Source organism: Ursus maritimus, assembly GCF_017311325.1.
Source record: "Ursus maritimus isolate PB19 chromosome X unlocalized genomic scaffold, ASM1731132v1 scaffold_X1, whole genome shotgun sequence".
Classification (NCBI taxonomy): domain Eukaryota; kingdom Metazoa; phylum Chordata; class Mammalia; order Carnivora; family Ursidae; genus Ursus; species Ursus maritimus.
In genome coordinates, this window is record NW_024423319.1 from 77,803,880 (window position 1) to 77,819,921 (window position 16,042).

The 16,042-nt window shown below is 40.7% G+C and overlaps 1 protein-coding gene across 3 annotated transcripts in view; it reads left to right on the plus strand.

The window, feature by feature from the left end:
* The window catches only part of ALAS2 (5'-aminolevulinate synthase 2), a 24,968-nt gene continuing 8,926 nt past the window's right edge, over positions 1 to 16,042 (plus strand). For 2 of the 3 annotated variants that reach the window (XM_008711676.2, XM_040631184.1), the window contains exons 1-6: positions 1 to 150; positions 5,118 to 5,313; positions 5,977 to 6,099; positions 6,926 to 7,054; positions 9,812 to 10,034; positions 10,592 to 10,776. In XM_008711676.2, coding sequence (XP_008709898.1) covers positions 5,133 to 5,313; positions 5,977 to 6,099; positions 6,926 to 7,054; positions 9,812 to 10,034; positions 10,592 to 10,776 — 841 coding nt within the window. In that variant the 5' untranslated portion in view covers positions 1 to 150; positions 5,118 to 5,132. The remainder of the gene's footprint in view (positions 151 to 5,117; positions 5,314 to 5,976; positions 6,100 to 6,925; positions 7,055 to 9,811; positions 10,035 to 10,591; positions 10,777 to 16,042) is intronic. The other variant, XM_008711678.2, reaches the window with a different exon arrangement.

Sequence of the window (16,042 nt, forward strand, 5' to 3'; positions counted from 1 at the left end):
TAGCAAAAGCCTGAGATACTTTTGGGGCCAATGCAGAGCCTGGCCAGCAGGAGAGAAGGGTGGAGCTGAGACATGGGGGAAGGGATAAATGCCAGGTCCTGACTCACAGCACCCACCCGTCGTTCGTTCGTCCTCAGTGCAGGGCAACAGGTAAGAGTTGCTTTCAGCCTGCGTGTGCTCTTTCTGGTCTGCTGCTCACCTCAAGGCTGCACATTGTCTCTGGCCTGACTAGATATGACTTTGTTCCTTAGAATCTGTCTCTCTGTCATTTTCTCTCTTATCCCCTCTTATATCTTTTTTGGCTTTCCCTGTTTTTGGCTTTCCTTTGTCTTGCCCCCTAACCCCCATTTACTCTCCCTTGTTAGTTTTCAGGATCATTCACTTCAGTTCATCTCTCTCTGACCTCTAGGTTTCTTTTATTTTTCCTCTGCCTGAGTTCAGTCTGTATATTCTTCTCTCAATCTTTTTCTTTCTTCTACCCTGCATCTTTTAGTCTCTTTCTGTCTCTATTCTTCTCCTTCTCTGTCTCCCAGAAAGTTGTTTTGGTATTTATTCCAGTAATTCCTCCATTCCTCCCTCACTTTGACTCTTTCTCTCTGCTCAGCTGAGGCAGAGCTCAGTAGGTCAGTGCCTAGGGGGTCAGAGGTAGGGAGAGAAAATCAAGGGAATGTGGGGATGGTGGGAATGATGAATTGGGTAGAGAGAGATTTGAAGGACTTGGGTTGATTAGCATAAATAAGGAGAGAAGGTGGAAGAGGAATTTTGCATCACTAAAAGGGCCCTATGCTGAAAGTCAATAAATTTGTATTCTCACCCTAATTCACTGTAAGACCTAGGCAAGACATTCACTCTGAAAAAAAAAAAAGGGCTTGTCCTATAACCTCCACAGTCTCTTCTAATTTTGATTTTGTGGTCTTCTAAAATTTTGTTTCTAAAAATTTCTGGTTCTATGATTCCAAGTATCTAAAATTCTCTGACTCTTCTATGATGGTGAGAGAATGCTAGGAGGGGGGAGTAAGGCTTGAAACACCCAGTTCCTGAAGAAAAGTGATCACCTCCCCTCCAGACCTGATTTTTGCAAAGCAGGCCATGAAGGGGAGAGAGGGAGCAAGGAATGTGGCAATGAGTGGTTTCTGGCTCTCTGCTGGCGTAGTGTTGTGGTTGGCCCTTCTGATCTCTGGGACTACAGATTGGCTGCTGACATGAAAGAGAATTTTAAGGTGCAGAGGAACACCTTTGAGTAATGATCTGTCATTTGGGCTGAAATTTCACCATTATATATTTGGCTGAAAGCATTGTTTTATGAAAATCCTTAGCAAAGATTGACACACAATGGGTGCATAAGTTGTTATATGGAATAAATGAATGAATGAATGAATGTTCACCCATGCCTGAAATTCCATTTCAGTTAGAAATCTGTTCCTTTGGTAAAGACATTTGTCACAGTCCAAAATCAAATGTCCCAGAAAGGGGCCTGCTAGTGCAGCAGAGGAGATTAATGTCTGTAGTCAGGCTCTCAGTCAAGAAAATATGTAGTAATATTTGAATCACAGATCCATAGTGGTTAAGTTAGCAGGCTCTGAAGCCAGATTGCCTAGGTTTGAATCCTGCTTCTCTAACTTACTAGCTCTGTGACCTGGATAGGCTACTTAATCTTTGGGGTACTCAGTTTCCTTAGGTTTGAAATAAAGTTGATATTAGTGTCTACCTTACAGAGTTGTTGTGAGAATTAAATAAGTCAATGCATGTGAAGCATTTACAACAGTGTTTGACACAGTGAGTACTCCGTGAGTGTGTGACTATTAGAACCAAATAAAATCTATGAAGTTATCTAGTCCAATGCCTATGGAGAAACTGAGGCCCACAGTGGGAAAGTACAGAGCCCAAGTTCACATAGTAAGTTGTAATAGGATAAGGATAAAAATCAGGATTGAGACAAGAATCAGTTTTAAGTACTAGTCTGGTGTACAGACTAGTGAAGGTACATTCCTTGGATGTACCTTCACTTTCTCTACATAGAAAATATAGAAAATATAAATAATAAGCTAACATTGTTTTCAGTATTTAAGATAGGCACTCTTTTATATACTTTGTATAGATTATTTTACTGAATCTTCACAGCATCCCTGTGAAGTAGCTTGTCTTTGTTATTATCTACATTTTACAGATGTAAGATATAGAGAAGAGATACAAGTTCTAAGGTCCCAGGATTCAAAAATGTCTGGCTCCAGAGGCTGTGCTCTTAATACTCTAAATTGCCTAAAATACTTTCTTGATTCAATTTTACTCACTCCAATCCCACTACTATAGGTAGTGAGATGGAATGGAAACAGAGCTGAAGGTAAATAGACTGCAAGACTATGGATCATAAAAGTGGGCAGGCAGAGTGGGGCTGGGAAAATTTGAGGAAAGAGTATCAGAACAGAGAAATTGGAAATGAAGTTTGAAAGAACTTGATATTTTAACAAATTTCAAGATGTAGTTATATTTTTCCAGGTCCCTGAGAATATCATGGCCAAAAGTCCCTTAGAGATGATGAGTGTATTGAACTACACATGGGGGGGGGGGTGGCGGATAGGCCTTAAACCACCATCATCCCAAGGCAGGACTGGACTCTGCTTCCAATCTTGGGGGCTTTCCTTCCCATTACATATCCCAATGTTGTTGTCATTATTGTTGCCAAGTGTTGATGTTGTGGAAGGGAGTTTGCAGGAGCCTGGAACCTGGACATCTTCTTTGCCTGCCTTTCCCTGGATCATCCACCCATCCTTACCACATATTGCCAGAGTCACCTCCAGACAGATGCTCAGACATGATTGTAGAAAGGAGCTCTCCTTCTCCCCCACACCCTGGTCTCAGTTTAGGGAGTGGTCAGACCCCAGTGGTGATAAATGCTGGGAGCTTTATCTGTGGTGTGCAGACTCAGCCCTAAGTGCTTTGGCCTTTGGAGGCAGGCAGGGGAAGGGAAACTGATATCTCCACATGTGATGTAGGCATTGGATCCAATTCATTACTTACCATATGAAGTAGGCATAAATACCTTACATCTGACAGCTGATGAAAGCTAAGACCCAGAGAGAGGAAGTAGCTTTCCAAGAACATCCAACAGGTAGTTGGGAAGCTGAAATTGAAATAAGGAAAGCTAACACTTACTGAAAATTTACCATGCACCGGGCATTATCTTAAAGGCTTAAACATGAGTTTCACTTAGTTTTTTCGATACCCCTTGGCCTCTCCCAATTTCAAGGTCCACACACCCTGCCTCACATACTGACCTATGTTCCTATGACAGCCTGTGAATGTTGGAGGGAGAATGATCTTGGATAAACAAGGAAAACAGATTTATGAATTAGGGGGAGGGGTGTTGCTCTGTAAGAAATGAAGGGGGTTGCCATATGAGGACAGTGCCATGAGTCCTCCTGTTCACTTTTCCCTTACAATATAAAGTCCTGTATACTAGAGGTGCTGCTAGATTCTGCTCAGTAGCTCTCCTGGTGGTGCCAGGGCCTTAGTCTTCCCACACTCCCCCATATGTCTCCTATTGTCCTGTCCCGTATTTTGTCTCACCCTCAGATGTTGGATCTCCAGTTTGCCCTTTTCCTTTTAATCTATTCCTCCTTCTTGTTCTTTGTCTTTCCCTTTGTATCTCTTCGCCCTCCCTCATCCCAACCCTCAACACAACTTAACCACCTCTCCATCTCTATTCTTTGATCTTGTCTCTATTCCCTTCTCTCTGTTGCTCAGTCTCTCTCTCATCTCCCTCACTAGGGTCAATCTCCTCTTACCCTAACCCTTCTGTGTTGCTCTCCCCCACCCCCATTATCTCTGGCAGCATTTATCCTTTATCTTTGTGCCTGACTGACTCTCTGCTCCTGCTGGATTCCCTTCTCTCCTGCACTCAGTTTTCTGAGTCTTTGTATATTCCTGTATGTTCCTTGATCTCTCCTCACATCCATTTTGTGTCCCTCTGTCTGTCTCTGCCTCTACCTCTGCTCTGTCACTCAATCTCTCTCTCTCATCTAGGTCTCTTTCCTTATCCTTTTGTAGTTCCCACCATACTTTTTTCCTGTTTTTCTGATCAGTCTTCCTGTCCCTGTTCATATCATGAGCCTATCCCCTTTCCCTATGTTATTGATCTCTTTCGCTCTCACAATTTCTGTTCTTTTAATTTTACCACTACCTCTGTACCTTTGTTCTTTCTCACTTTCCTCCTTTTATCTTTCCCAATTTCTCTTTTCTTCTGACTCGTTCCCTACCCTTCCTTTCTTTCTTTTACTTCAGTCCCTATTCATTCATTAATTTACTCCCAAATTCAACACGTATTTATTGAATGCTTATTATGGCTATTTGTTATCTTTTTTTCTGATCTTCATTCTGTCCCTTCTCTTCTCTGTCTTATCTTCTGCCTCTTTCATTAGTGTATCAACTTGTTTCCCAGACCCCTTGGGTCTTGTTTTCATCCCCTCTAACTGTCCTTTTCTAAAATACAGGGGCAAGTTCAAAGGCAGCAAAATACCAGTCTGATGGCACATGGCCTGTATAGCCTGCCCTTTTGTCCTATTCCTTGAATCTACTTAAGCTGGTACCTGTGGCCTCAAACTCCTTTAGCCTCTCTTGTTGGGCCTGCTCAGTAAACACTCTAAGCCAAGCCTCAGGAGCCCTGGCCAATGGCATCCATCTGCATTAGCAGGTTGAATATTAACTTGACTGAGGCTAATATTCTTAGAAAGACTTTTAGCCTTAAGTGTTATAAACAGTAGGTGGGTTATCAGCTCTCATCCTGCCACATACAATCACATTTCAGTAATCCTCACCATCACAGAAGGGGTCAGTGGCAGAGTCTGAATCAGAATTTAGGCTTTCTGACCTTCAGTTGGAACACTTTCCTTTACGCCATTGTCTAATGGTCATTGTCTCATTTCTTCCTCCCTGATGCCTTATTGGTACATTTTGACATTGGGAAAAGTTCTTACTGTGGAAGGACAATAAGGGCATCTCTGGAGAGGGCAGTGTACATTGGGTGGGAAGCTAAAGGCAAAGGATCAAACACAAAAATGACCCTTGGCTTTTGGCCATGCCTTCATGATGGACTCTCATCTCTTCCACATCTTGTTCAGGACTTCGGGCTCAAGATGGTAGCAGCAGCCATGTTGCTACAGCGCTGTCCAGTGCTTGCCAGGGGCCACATAGGCCTCCTGGGCAAAATGATTAAGACTCACCAGGTCCTGTTTGGTATTGGACGCTGTCCTATCCTGGCCACCCAAGGACCAAATTGTTCTCAAATCCACCTTAAGGCAACCAAGGCTGGAGGAGGTAAGAAGAAGTTTCTGGCAAATGGGGGAGAATGTCTGGGTCCTGGAGACAAAGTTCCAAGTCATACTGGCCATCGTTGCCTAATAAATGAGAAGGTTCATGTGAAAAGCATCAAGGCTAAATGAGCTGGCCCCAAAACACACCTGGGTTCTGACTTCTGCCAATATCTCTCAATAGTCTCACTCTCATGCTCCTCACACTCTATATACTCCAGTCATGCTGATACTACTTAAAATTGCCTGGATCAACTCTATTGTCTCAAACTTCTGTGTCTTTGTTTCTGTCAAATGACCCTCCCCATACCCTTTATCAGAGTCTCTCATACTTCCCATGTGACACTTAACTTGGGTATCATCTCCTCTGTGAAGCTTGTCTAAACCTCCAGCCTGTCCAATTCCAGTTCTGGATCATGTCCCCTCCCTCTTTTAGACTTCCGTAGCCCATGTCCTCCCACTCATCCCAGCACTGTTCATAATGTGTCTTCAGTGTATACCATTTCTGCCAGCCTAGAAGCTCTCCTAGCACAGGACCAGACTCATCCATTTCTGTATCTCTACCATAGCCTGAGATAGAGCTTTGGGATACAGTAGGTCTTAGTAATCGTTGTTAAACTAAACTTATGGCTAGAAATGCACTGCCACTTACTCTCTTACCTTTGCATAGACTCTTCATCTTGGGCCAAGAGCCACTGTCCATTTATGCTGTCAGAACTCCAGGATGGTAAGAGCAAGATTGTGCAGAAGGCAGCTCCAGAAGTCCAGGAGGATGTGGAGACTTTCAAGACAGGTAGGAGTCAACTGCCACCTCATCCAGGCTCTACTCCTAATGCTTGAATTCACTTCATTACAGTCCTGATATAGGCTAATTCTAGGTCAGCTAGTATACATCCCATGATGGCAAGTCGAGTCTTTTCCAAAGGGACCATTGTAGGCAATAGATTAGACAGCACACTGAGATCTACCCTCCCCAACACACATACATGCACAGGCTCTTGTAACTTTAAGCCATTAGTCTAAAATGAGCCCTCTAGAGTTCTGCCTCCTCTCTCCTAAGTGGCTAAATGGATCCCAACAGTTTGGGCTCCCACATTTAACCAATACCACTCTATAACAATCTGGATTTGCATGAAAGAGTAAGTGTTGAAAGCAGGTACATCTTTTAGCAGGGTATGAAGCCCCAGGTCAACTCAATTGGTGCAGACTGTTCAAGATAATCACACTTGAAATATGGCCACACTGTTGACATTTTTCATAGGCCCTTTTGGTATATCATTAAAGGTAAAAATTTCAAAATTGAATTTTAATGACATTCGGAAAAGAAGAGTAAGGTACACTGCCCTGCATTTACCTCCCAAGTACAAGATTCAGGGTGGCTGCCCCAGTTACTTTACTCAAGGGAAAACTCTAATGGGGGTAAAATGTAACATCTTATGGAATGTACCCTGACACAGAAGTTTCCACTTGGGGAGATGAGTAGGGGCTCACTTCACAGAATATCTCTTCCCTCTGTGCAGGCTTCTCTACTTCACAAACTTGAATTTTCATGTTGTATTGAGTTTAAAGAGGACAACAAATACTTTCTTTTTTTTTCTCCCTTCTCTTTATGACCAATGAATCTCACACTCTGTCAGACATGCCCAGATCCCTGGCCTCAACCAGCCTGAGAAAGCCATTCTCCAATCCCCAGGAGCCAGAGCTAATTTCAGAGAAGGTCACACAACTGGTTCAGAACAACATGGTTGGTGAGTTTGTTGAACTGGAAATAAAAGGGGGTAGGAAAGTGGAAGGAGTGCTGAAAGGGCTTCTGAAACAGTAGAGGAAATGGCAAAGAAGTGCTTTGGAACCAAAGGGAGTCTGGGTTTAAATTTTAATGCTGGCACTTGCTGGATCAGTGTGCTTTGGCAAGTAAGTCACTTCCCTTTAGTGAGCTTGTAATGCTTGCCTCAACATGTTATCATAAGGAAGAAATAAAATTAGATTTATGGAAGTGTTTCTAGCTGTTTTGAGGTCTCATAAAATACTAGGTTTATTCCTATTATTTCTTCTCCATGCTTCCCTCAAAAACTCATCCTTTACAGACAGACTTTTCCCCTTTCTTGTATGTGTTTATATTCATTTTTCATAATGGAATTTGGCTTTTTTCTAATATAAGAGAAAGACGATTCATTGTAAAGTATTTTTCAACAGATATAGGAAAATATAAAGAAGGAAATTTAAATCACTCAGAGTTCCACCATCCACCATTAACTTGTTATATTTTCTTCCAGATATTTTTCCATAAATAAGCACACACACACACACACACACACACACACACACACACACAGATACACACACCTCCTAGGCTTCCCTCCACACACGTTTTTATTAGAACTGTGATTTTATTCCACTGTTTTTGTTATCTTGCTTTGTTTACCTAAAAATATATCATGGGCATCATTTCATGTCCCTAAGCATAGAGATGCATAAAAATTAATAATGGTTGAAGTTTGTTCTGTAGCATGGATGCAACATCATTCAGTTAATCAAGCATCATTCAAATTAATTCAGGTTATTATTTTCAATTTTTCTTGTGCTTTATTCTGGTTTATAGTTTATGTTGGTTTTACATACATATAAATGTACTCAAAGATAACATACAGTATTATCTTAGACCCAGTATGGATATACTAGAGATCATTTAGATATTCCCCCATTGGGTTGCTTACAAATTTCCCTATTACAAACAGCGGTGCAACAAACAACTTTGAATGTACCTCTTCATGCACATAGGTCAGTTTTTTTTCCTCTAGGATAGCATTAAGAGGTGCAAATTCTTAGGGTGTTAGGTTGTGTACATTTTTAATATTAATAAATATTGCCAATTAGCCCTCCAAAGTGCTGTACCAGTTATCAAAGAGAGTATCCATATTCTCACACCCTCTCTAGCACTTGATATTATCAAACTTTTAAATATTTATCAGTATTGGTGAAAATTTTTATTTTGCAGTTTGGTTTTCCTTGATTAAGCATCTTCTACAACTATTGAATTTTCTGTTTCTATTCTTTGCCCATTTTGCTACTTGGTTGAAAAGTTTTCTTAGTAAGTTTTCAGAAGTGTTTTGCTGTTGTTGTTGTTGTTGTTGGTGGTGGTGGTGGTGGTTTTTAGAGGGAGAACTGGGGGGCAGAAGGAGAGGGAGAATCTTAAGCAGGCTCCACACCCAGTGTGGAACCTGATTCAGGGCTCAATCTCACAACCCTGAGATCATGACCTGAGCCAAAATCAAGAGTCAGACATTACTTGACTGAGCCACCCAGGCACCCCAATTCTTTTTTAAAAAATAAGTTCTGGATATCAAACATTTTTTTTCTTTTTTTAAAATATTTTTTTATTATATTGTCAGTCACCATACAGTACAACCCTAGGTTTTGATGTAAAGTTCCATGATTCATTACTTGCGTATAACACCCAGTGTTCCATGCAGTACTGCTGCAAATATTTCTCTAGGTGTGCCAGTATTTGCATTTAAAAACTCTTGATACATATTTTCAAACATCCCTGCAGCAAAGATGTTACCAGCTTACATCCCTACCACATAAGTTGTCATCTGCAACAATGATGATTTCTGTCTCATGTATAGAGTTCTAGAATTTAACAAGTCCTTTGGCATATATTATTTCAATTTATCCTGAAAATAGTATTTCTCCATTTTGTAGTAAATAGCAGTTTTAAAAGTAAACTCTAGGTCACTTACTTGTAGGTCACTTATTTGCTGCATAACCTTGGTCAAGTTACCTAACCTGTCTATGTCTCCATTTCCTCATCTGTAAAATGGAGATATTAATACTTTCCATGTAGGGCTATTGTGAGGAATACAAGAAATAATATTTATAAAGTTCCTAAGAGAAGGCATTACATGTAATAGGCACTCATTAAATATTGGTTATAACAATTAAATATTAGCTACTACTACTACTACTATAATTGTAATAATAGTACTACGTACCAAACATTAGTTTGGCTGTCTGACATTCTGTCTGTCATCAAATGCTCACAATTATCCAAGAAGTTATTATTAGCCCCATTCTACAGATGAGGAAATTAAAAACTAAGAGAAAGGACTCAATACTCGCTCAATGTCACATAACTAGGAAGGGGCAGAGAAATAACTAGAAACCAGATCTGTTGATACTCTTTCCACTGAAACTAGAAGTAGTGATTTCAGCAAGAAGGCCACCACAATAACCTTAGAAAAAGAGAGGAGTCCATGCCAGGGGTAGGAAGCCTGAGTGAATGTATGAATAATTTACTGAGTGAATGAGCAAGTTGAGAAAGCAAAACGATGATTGAATGAAGTAGTGGAGAGTTACTGTGGCTCGGTAAGTTAATGACTGATCAAACAAATGAATAAATGGAAAGAGAACTGGAGAACTCAAAATCAACAGCACGGGTAAAATATGGACTAATCAGGAAGTGATTTAAAAATGAATTCTTTTCATCTCCATCTCTACTTCTGCAGGAAACCATGTTTTTGGTTATGACCAGTTTTTCAGGCATAAGATCATGGAGAAGAAACAGGACCACACTTACCGTGTGTTCAAGACCGTAAACCGCTGGGCTGATGCATACCCCTTTGCCCAACACTTCTCTGAGGCATCTACGGCCTCAAAGGATGTGTCTGTCTGGTGCAGTAATGACTACCTAGGCATGAGCCGGCACCCACGGGTTTTGCAAGCTACAAAGTGAGTAGTAAGATCTAGGGCATGAGCTGTGGGGACACATACAGAGAAGAATCAAAGCCACACATGGAAGGGAAAGGCAGAGCTGACAGTAGAAACCTGAGTTCCACCTACCACCCCTTTTGTCCGTGGTCTTCCAGCATGTCTAATCTTCAGATATGAACCATGTCAGTCAACAAACCATGATTTCCAAACTCTTGATTGTTCAGTTTTATGGAAAAGATGGAAGACTGAGCAAGGCCCACTTTCCATGAGCTTTTACTGTGGCTACAGAATGAGTATTGCCAGAGATACTGTGTGACCTCCCATAGAAGGTCTTCCAAGATGTTCAAATTCAACCTAGTTTTTCCCTCCATTCCTGAAAGCCATCAGCCTGAGAAGGAGGACCCATGTATCCTCATTGTCTCCATCCTGCCCTCTACTTGATTATATATGACACAGCTAATATAGGATTACTAAGTCAACACTGACCTCCATCAGTGAAGAGAAACCTGCCCAGTTCCTCAATGCCTGACAAGGGTTTTTCCCTCTCCTTGTTTTCTCTGTTTTCTCCTGGCCAGGGAGACCCTGCAGCGTCATGGAGTTGGAGCTGGTGGTACCCGCAACATTTCAGGTACCAGTAAGTTTCATGTGGAGCTGGAGCAGGAGCTGGCTGAGCTGCACCAAAAAGATGCAGCCCTGCTCTTCTCTTCCTGCTTTGTGGCCAATGACTCTACTCTCTTCACACTAGCAAAGATCCTGCCAGGTAAGCCTGGGGCCTGAGTTCTATTCAGGGTTGGTATCTTGCACTACAGCATGCAGTCTTACTGTCTTCATCACCTTTTCCCTCTATTCTGAGTTCGCTCACTGCCATTGCCCTTCCGTCTTACCCACTTCATGTATCCTCAACACTGGATGACTATATCCCTCTCATTTCTCCCTTCTTCAGTTAGGCTGAAGAATACTACTGAGGAGCATTGCCCAACCTCACAGAAGGGTAACACCATACATTTATCACCATTCCCGCAACTCAACTGGGCTCCTAACACCCACAAATAGCTCTTTTATGTCCCTATACTAGCTTTTTTATTTTTTTTATTTTTTAAAGATTTAATTTATTTATTTGACAGAGAGAGACAGCCAGAGAGAGAGGGAACATAAGCAGGGGGAGTGGGAGAGGAAGAAGCAGGCTCCCAGCAGAGGGGCCTGATGTGGGGCTCGATCCCAGAATGCTGGGATCATGCCCTGAGCCGAAGGCAGATGCCCAACAACTGCGCCACCCAGGCGCCCCAATATACTAGCTTTTTAAAAAAACATTCTTCTCTTTTAGAACTTGTGACTACCTCCTCCTTCACTCTTAAGCAAATAACATCACATCTCATATCACAAAGAAAACAGAAGCCACCAGACAGAAACTCTTTTAATTTAAAGCCATCAAATCTACAAACTTATCTGATTTTTCTTTTTTTAATAATATTTTTTATTATATTATGTTAGTCACCATACAGTACGTCCCTAGTTTTTGATGTAAAGTTCCATGATTCATTACTTGCGTATAACACCCAGTGCACCATGCAATACATGCCCTCCTTAATACCCATCACTGACCTATCCCAATCCCCCACCTGCCTCCCCTCTGATGCCCTCAGTTTGTTTCCCAAAGTCCATAGTCTCTCATGGTTCATTCCCCCTTCTCTTTACCCCCCCCTTCCTTCTTCCCTTTCTTTTCCTACCCATCTTCCTACTTCTTATGTTCCATAAATGAGTCTACCCTTCTTTCATTCTTTCCTTTTACAATTTGAAGGCACACCTATTCTGCCTAAAGCCAGTCATTTCATTGTATAGAGGACCCCATCTGGACCTGATCTTCCCAATCTCCCATTCTCTAGCTAATAATGTCCTCAACTCATATGCCTGTTGCCATTCCATCACATCCCCAACCACAGACGAATATAACTCTCCACCTTCTCCACATCAATCTTAGGTGCACATAATTACTCAGGTGGGAGCCACTAAAAATTCATAGTCCCCAACCTTTACCAGGTCCTCTATGCTGTCTAGCAAGCCTGTTCCCAAGGCCAGCCTTCCAAATCTCTAGGGCAGTTTTGCAACCCCCCATTCTTCTCAGCTTTCCCACTTCCACCTCACCCTCAACCACAGAGATAACTTCACCTCCTTCCTCACTGAAAATATAAATCCTCAAGTAATGTCCTCAACTCCTTGGCACAAACTACCTACAAACTCACAAACACCCCCACATGTTCTTTCCTCCCTTTTTCTCTCCTGTCACAATGAAAGAGGTACCCTTTTTCTTGTTGACTAATCCTTTTGCTGGTGCTCTGTGTCTCATTCCCCTCTACTTCCTCAGGAACCTTGATCTATCACTTCCTTCTCTCCTTCTTGTATCTTCAGCCTCTCCTCTTTAGACATGCTAAAGTCTCTTTCATCTAAAAAAAAAAGTCCTCTCATCACTCTCTAGCTACTGCCCTATCTCTCTCCTTCCTATAATGGACAAACTGCTTGACAGAAGTCTCCACACTTGCTATCTACTTCCTTACTTCCTATTGACACTTCATGACACTGTAAACATCCCCACTGCTTCTCAGAAAATTTTCTGAGAGCACACACAACCCCGACTAAATCCAAACTCTTTGGGAATTTTTTCAGTGAACATCCTCCTCAACCACTGGAATTAAACATTTTTCCATTCCTACTGCCACCATCCCAGCCTAGACAAACATCATTTTCTTTTTTTTTTTTTTAAGATTTTATTTCCTTACTTGAGAGAGTGAGCAAGCGAGAGAGAACACAAGCAGGAAGGGGCAGAGAGAGAGGGAGAAGCAGGCTCACCACTGAGCAGGGAGCCTGATATGGGGCTCAGTCTTGGGACTCCAGGATCATGACCTGAGCTGAAGGCAGGCAGACACTTAACCAACTGAGCCACCCAGGCACCCCCAACATCATTTTCTTGATTTCACTTTTGCCCTCCTATATTCTGTTCTTCCCAACAGTCAGAATAATATTTTTTTTTAAATGCAAACCCCCTTAGGACCAAACCCAAACTTTTTATCATGGCTTCTAAAGACCTCAATAATCTAGCTCCTAGCTACTTCTTTGGTCTCATCTTTGATACCCATCCTCACTCTTTCATTCAGTAATATATTCATTTGCTCACTTATAAATCAGTAATTTGTTTATCCATCCATTCATTCAAGAAATGTTTACTTAGCATCTACTGTGTACTTAGACCTATACTGGGTACCAGAGGCAGAAAGATAAAATATGTGATTCCTTTCAGTTTTGTTGATTATTCCCTTCACTGTGCAGAATATTTTATTTTGATGAAGTCCCAATAATTTATTTTTGCTTTTGTTTCCCTTGCCTCAGGAGACATATCTAATAAGAAGTTGCTATACCCAATGTCAAAGAGGTTACTGCCTATGTTCTTCTCTAGGATTTTCATGGCTTCAGGTCTCACATTTAGGTCTTTAATCCATTTTGAATTTATTTTTGTGTATAGTGTAAGAAAATTGTTCAGTTCAGTCTTTTGCATGTTGCTGTCCAGTTTTCCTAACACCATTAGTTTAAGAGTCTGTTTTTTCCCCCATAGAATATTCTTTCCTGCTTTGTTGAAGATTAATTGACCATACAGTTCTGGGATCATTTCTGGGTTTTCTCTTCAGTTCCATTGATCTATGTGTCTATTTTTGTTCCTGTGCCATACTGTTTTGATCACTACAGCTTTGTAATCTAACTTGAAGTCCAAAATTGTAATGCCTCCAGCTTTGCTTTTATTTTTCAAGGTTGCTTTTGCTATTCAAGGTCTTTTGTGGTTCCATACACATTTGAGGATTGTTTGTTCTAGCTCTGTGAAAAATGCTGTTGATATTTTTAAGATTTTTTTAAATTTATTTATTTGACAGAGAGAGAGACAGCCAGTGAGAGAGGGAACACAAGCAGGGGGAGTGGGAGAGGAAGAAGCAGGCTCATAGTGGAGAAGCCCGATGTGGGGCTCGATCCCAGATCGCGAGCCAGGATCACGCCCTGAGCCGAAGGCAGACGCTTAACGACTGCGCCACCCAGGCGCCCCTGCTGTTGATATTTTGATAGGGATGCATTGAATGTGTAGATTGTTTTGGGTAGTATAAACACCTTAACAATATTTGTTATTCCAATGCTTGGGCATGGAATGTCTTTCCATTTCTTTGTGTCATCTTCAATTTCTTTTATCAGTGTTTTATAGTTTTCAGAGTATAGGTCTTTCACCTCTTTGGTTAGGTTTATTCCTAGGTATTTTATTATTTTTGGTGCAATTGTGCCCATTTTTTTTATTGTTTCTGGTACAATTATAAATGAGATTGATTCCTTAATTTCTCTTTCTGCTGCTTCATTATTAGTGTATAGAAATGCAACAGATTTCTGTACATTTGTGTCCTGTGACTTTACCAAATTCACTTATCAGTTCTAGCAATTTTTGGGTGGAGTTCTTTGGGTTTTCTATATAGAACATCATGCCATGAGCAAATCATGGAAATTTCACTTCTTCCTTGCCAATTTGGATGCCTTTTATTTCTTTTTGTTGTTTGATTTCTGTGGCTAGGACTTCCAGTACTATGTTAAATAACAGTGGTGAGAGTGGACATCCCTGTCTTGTTCCTGACCATACAGGAAGAGCTCTCAGTTTTTCCCCATTGAGGATGATATTGCCTGTGGGTTATTCATATATGGCCTTTATTATGTTGAGATATGTTCCCTCTAAGCCTACTTTATTGATGGTTTTTATCATGAATGGATGTTGTACTTTGTCAGATGTTTTTTCTGTATCTATTGAAATGATCACTTTTTTCTTATCCTTTCTTTTATTAATGTGGTGTATCACATTGATTGATTTGTGAATACTGAACCACCCTTGCAAACCAGGAATAAATTCCACTTGATCGTGGTGAATGTTTTTTTTAAATATATTGTTGGATTTGGTTTGCTGATATTTTATTGAGAATTTTTCCCTCTGTTCATCAGGGATATTGGCCTGTAGTTGTCTTTTTTAGTGGAGTCTTTATCTGGTTTTGATATCAGGGTAATTCTGGTCTCATAGAATGAATTTGGAAGTTTTCCTTCCTTTTCAATTTTTTGGAATAGTTTGAGAAGAGTAAGTATTAACTCTTCTTTAAATGTTTGGTAGAATTTGACTATGAAGGCATCTGGCACTGGGCCTTTGTTTGTTGGGAGTTCTTTTATTATTGATTCGATTTCTTTGCTGGTTATTGGACTGTTCAAGTTTTCTATTTCTTCCTGTTTCAGTGTTGGTATTTTATAATCAACAAAAGTAAAAGGCAATCTATGAAATGGAGAACATATTTGCAAATGACATAGCTGATAAAGCGTTAGTATCCAAAATATATAAAGAACTTATAAAACTCAACACCCAAAAAACTAATCATCCAATTTAAAAATGGGAGGAAGACATGAATAGGCATTTTTCCAAAGAAGACATACAGATGGCCAACAGACACATGAAAAGGTGCTCAACATCACTGATCATCAAGGAAATACAAATCAAAACTACAAATAACATCTTTCATTAACATATGTGTTTGTAAACTTATGTGTAGAAGCAGAAGGGAATAGCTGTGTTTAACTCAATGAAACTATGCTGTCTATAATGCATCTTTCAAGGAACATCTTCTTTCACTAAGATATAAGTGTTTGTAAAGGTATTTGTAGAAGCAATGGGAATAACCATATGCTTAACTCATTGGAACTACACTGTGTATAATGCATCCTTCAAATAACATCTTCTTGCATTAACAACAACCAAAATGTGTGATTCATGCTCTCAAGAAACTCCCAGTCTAATTTCCTTCTTGGCAGGTCCTCTAGGAAGTCATGCCTGATTTCCTCAGTTAGAAGTGATAACTCACTCTAATGAAAGGCCGCAATTCTTTGATGTCAGTGTAATTTGGGGGGAGCCAAGAATCAATTCCCTCTACCAATTTCCCACCTCCACCTGCTCTCCCATATTTGTTCAGTGA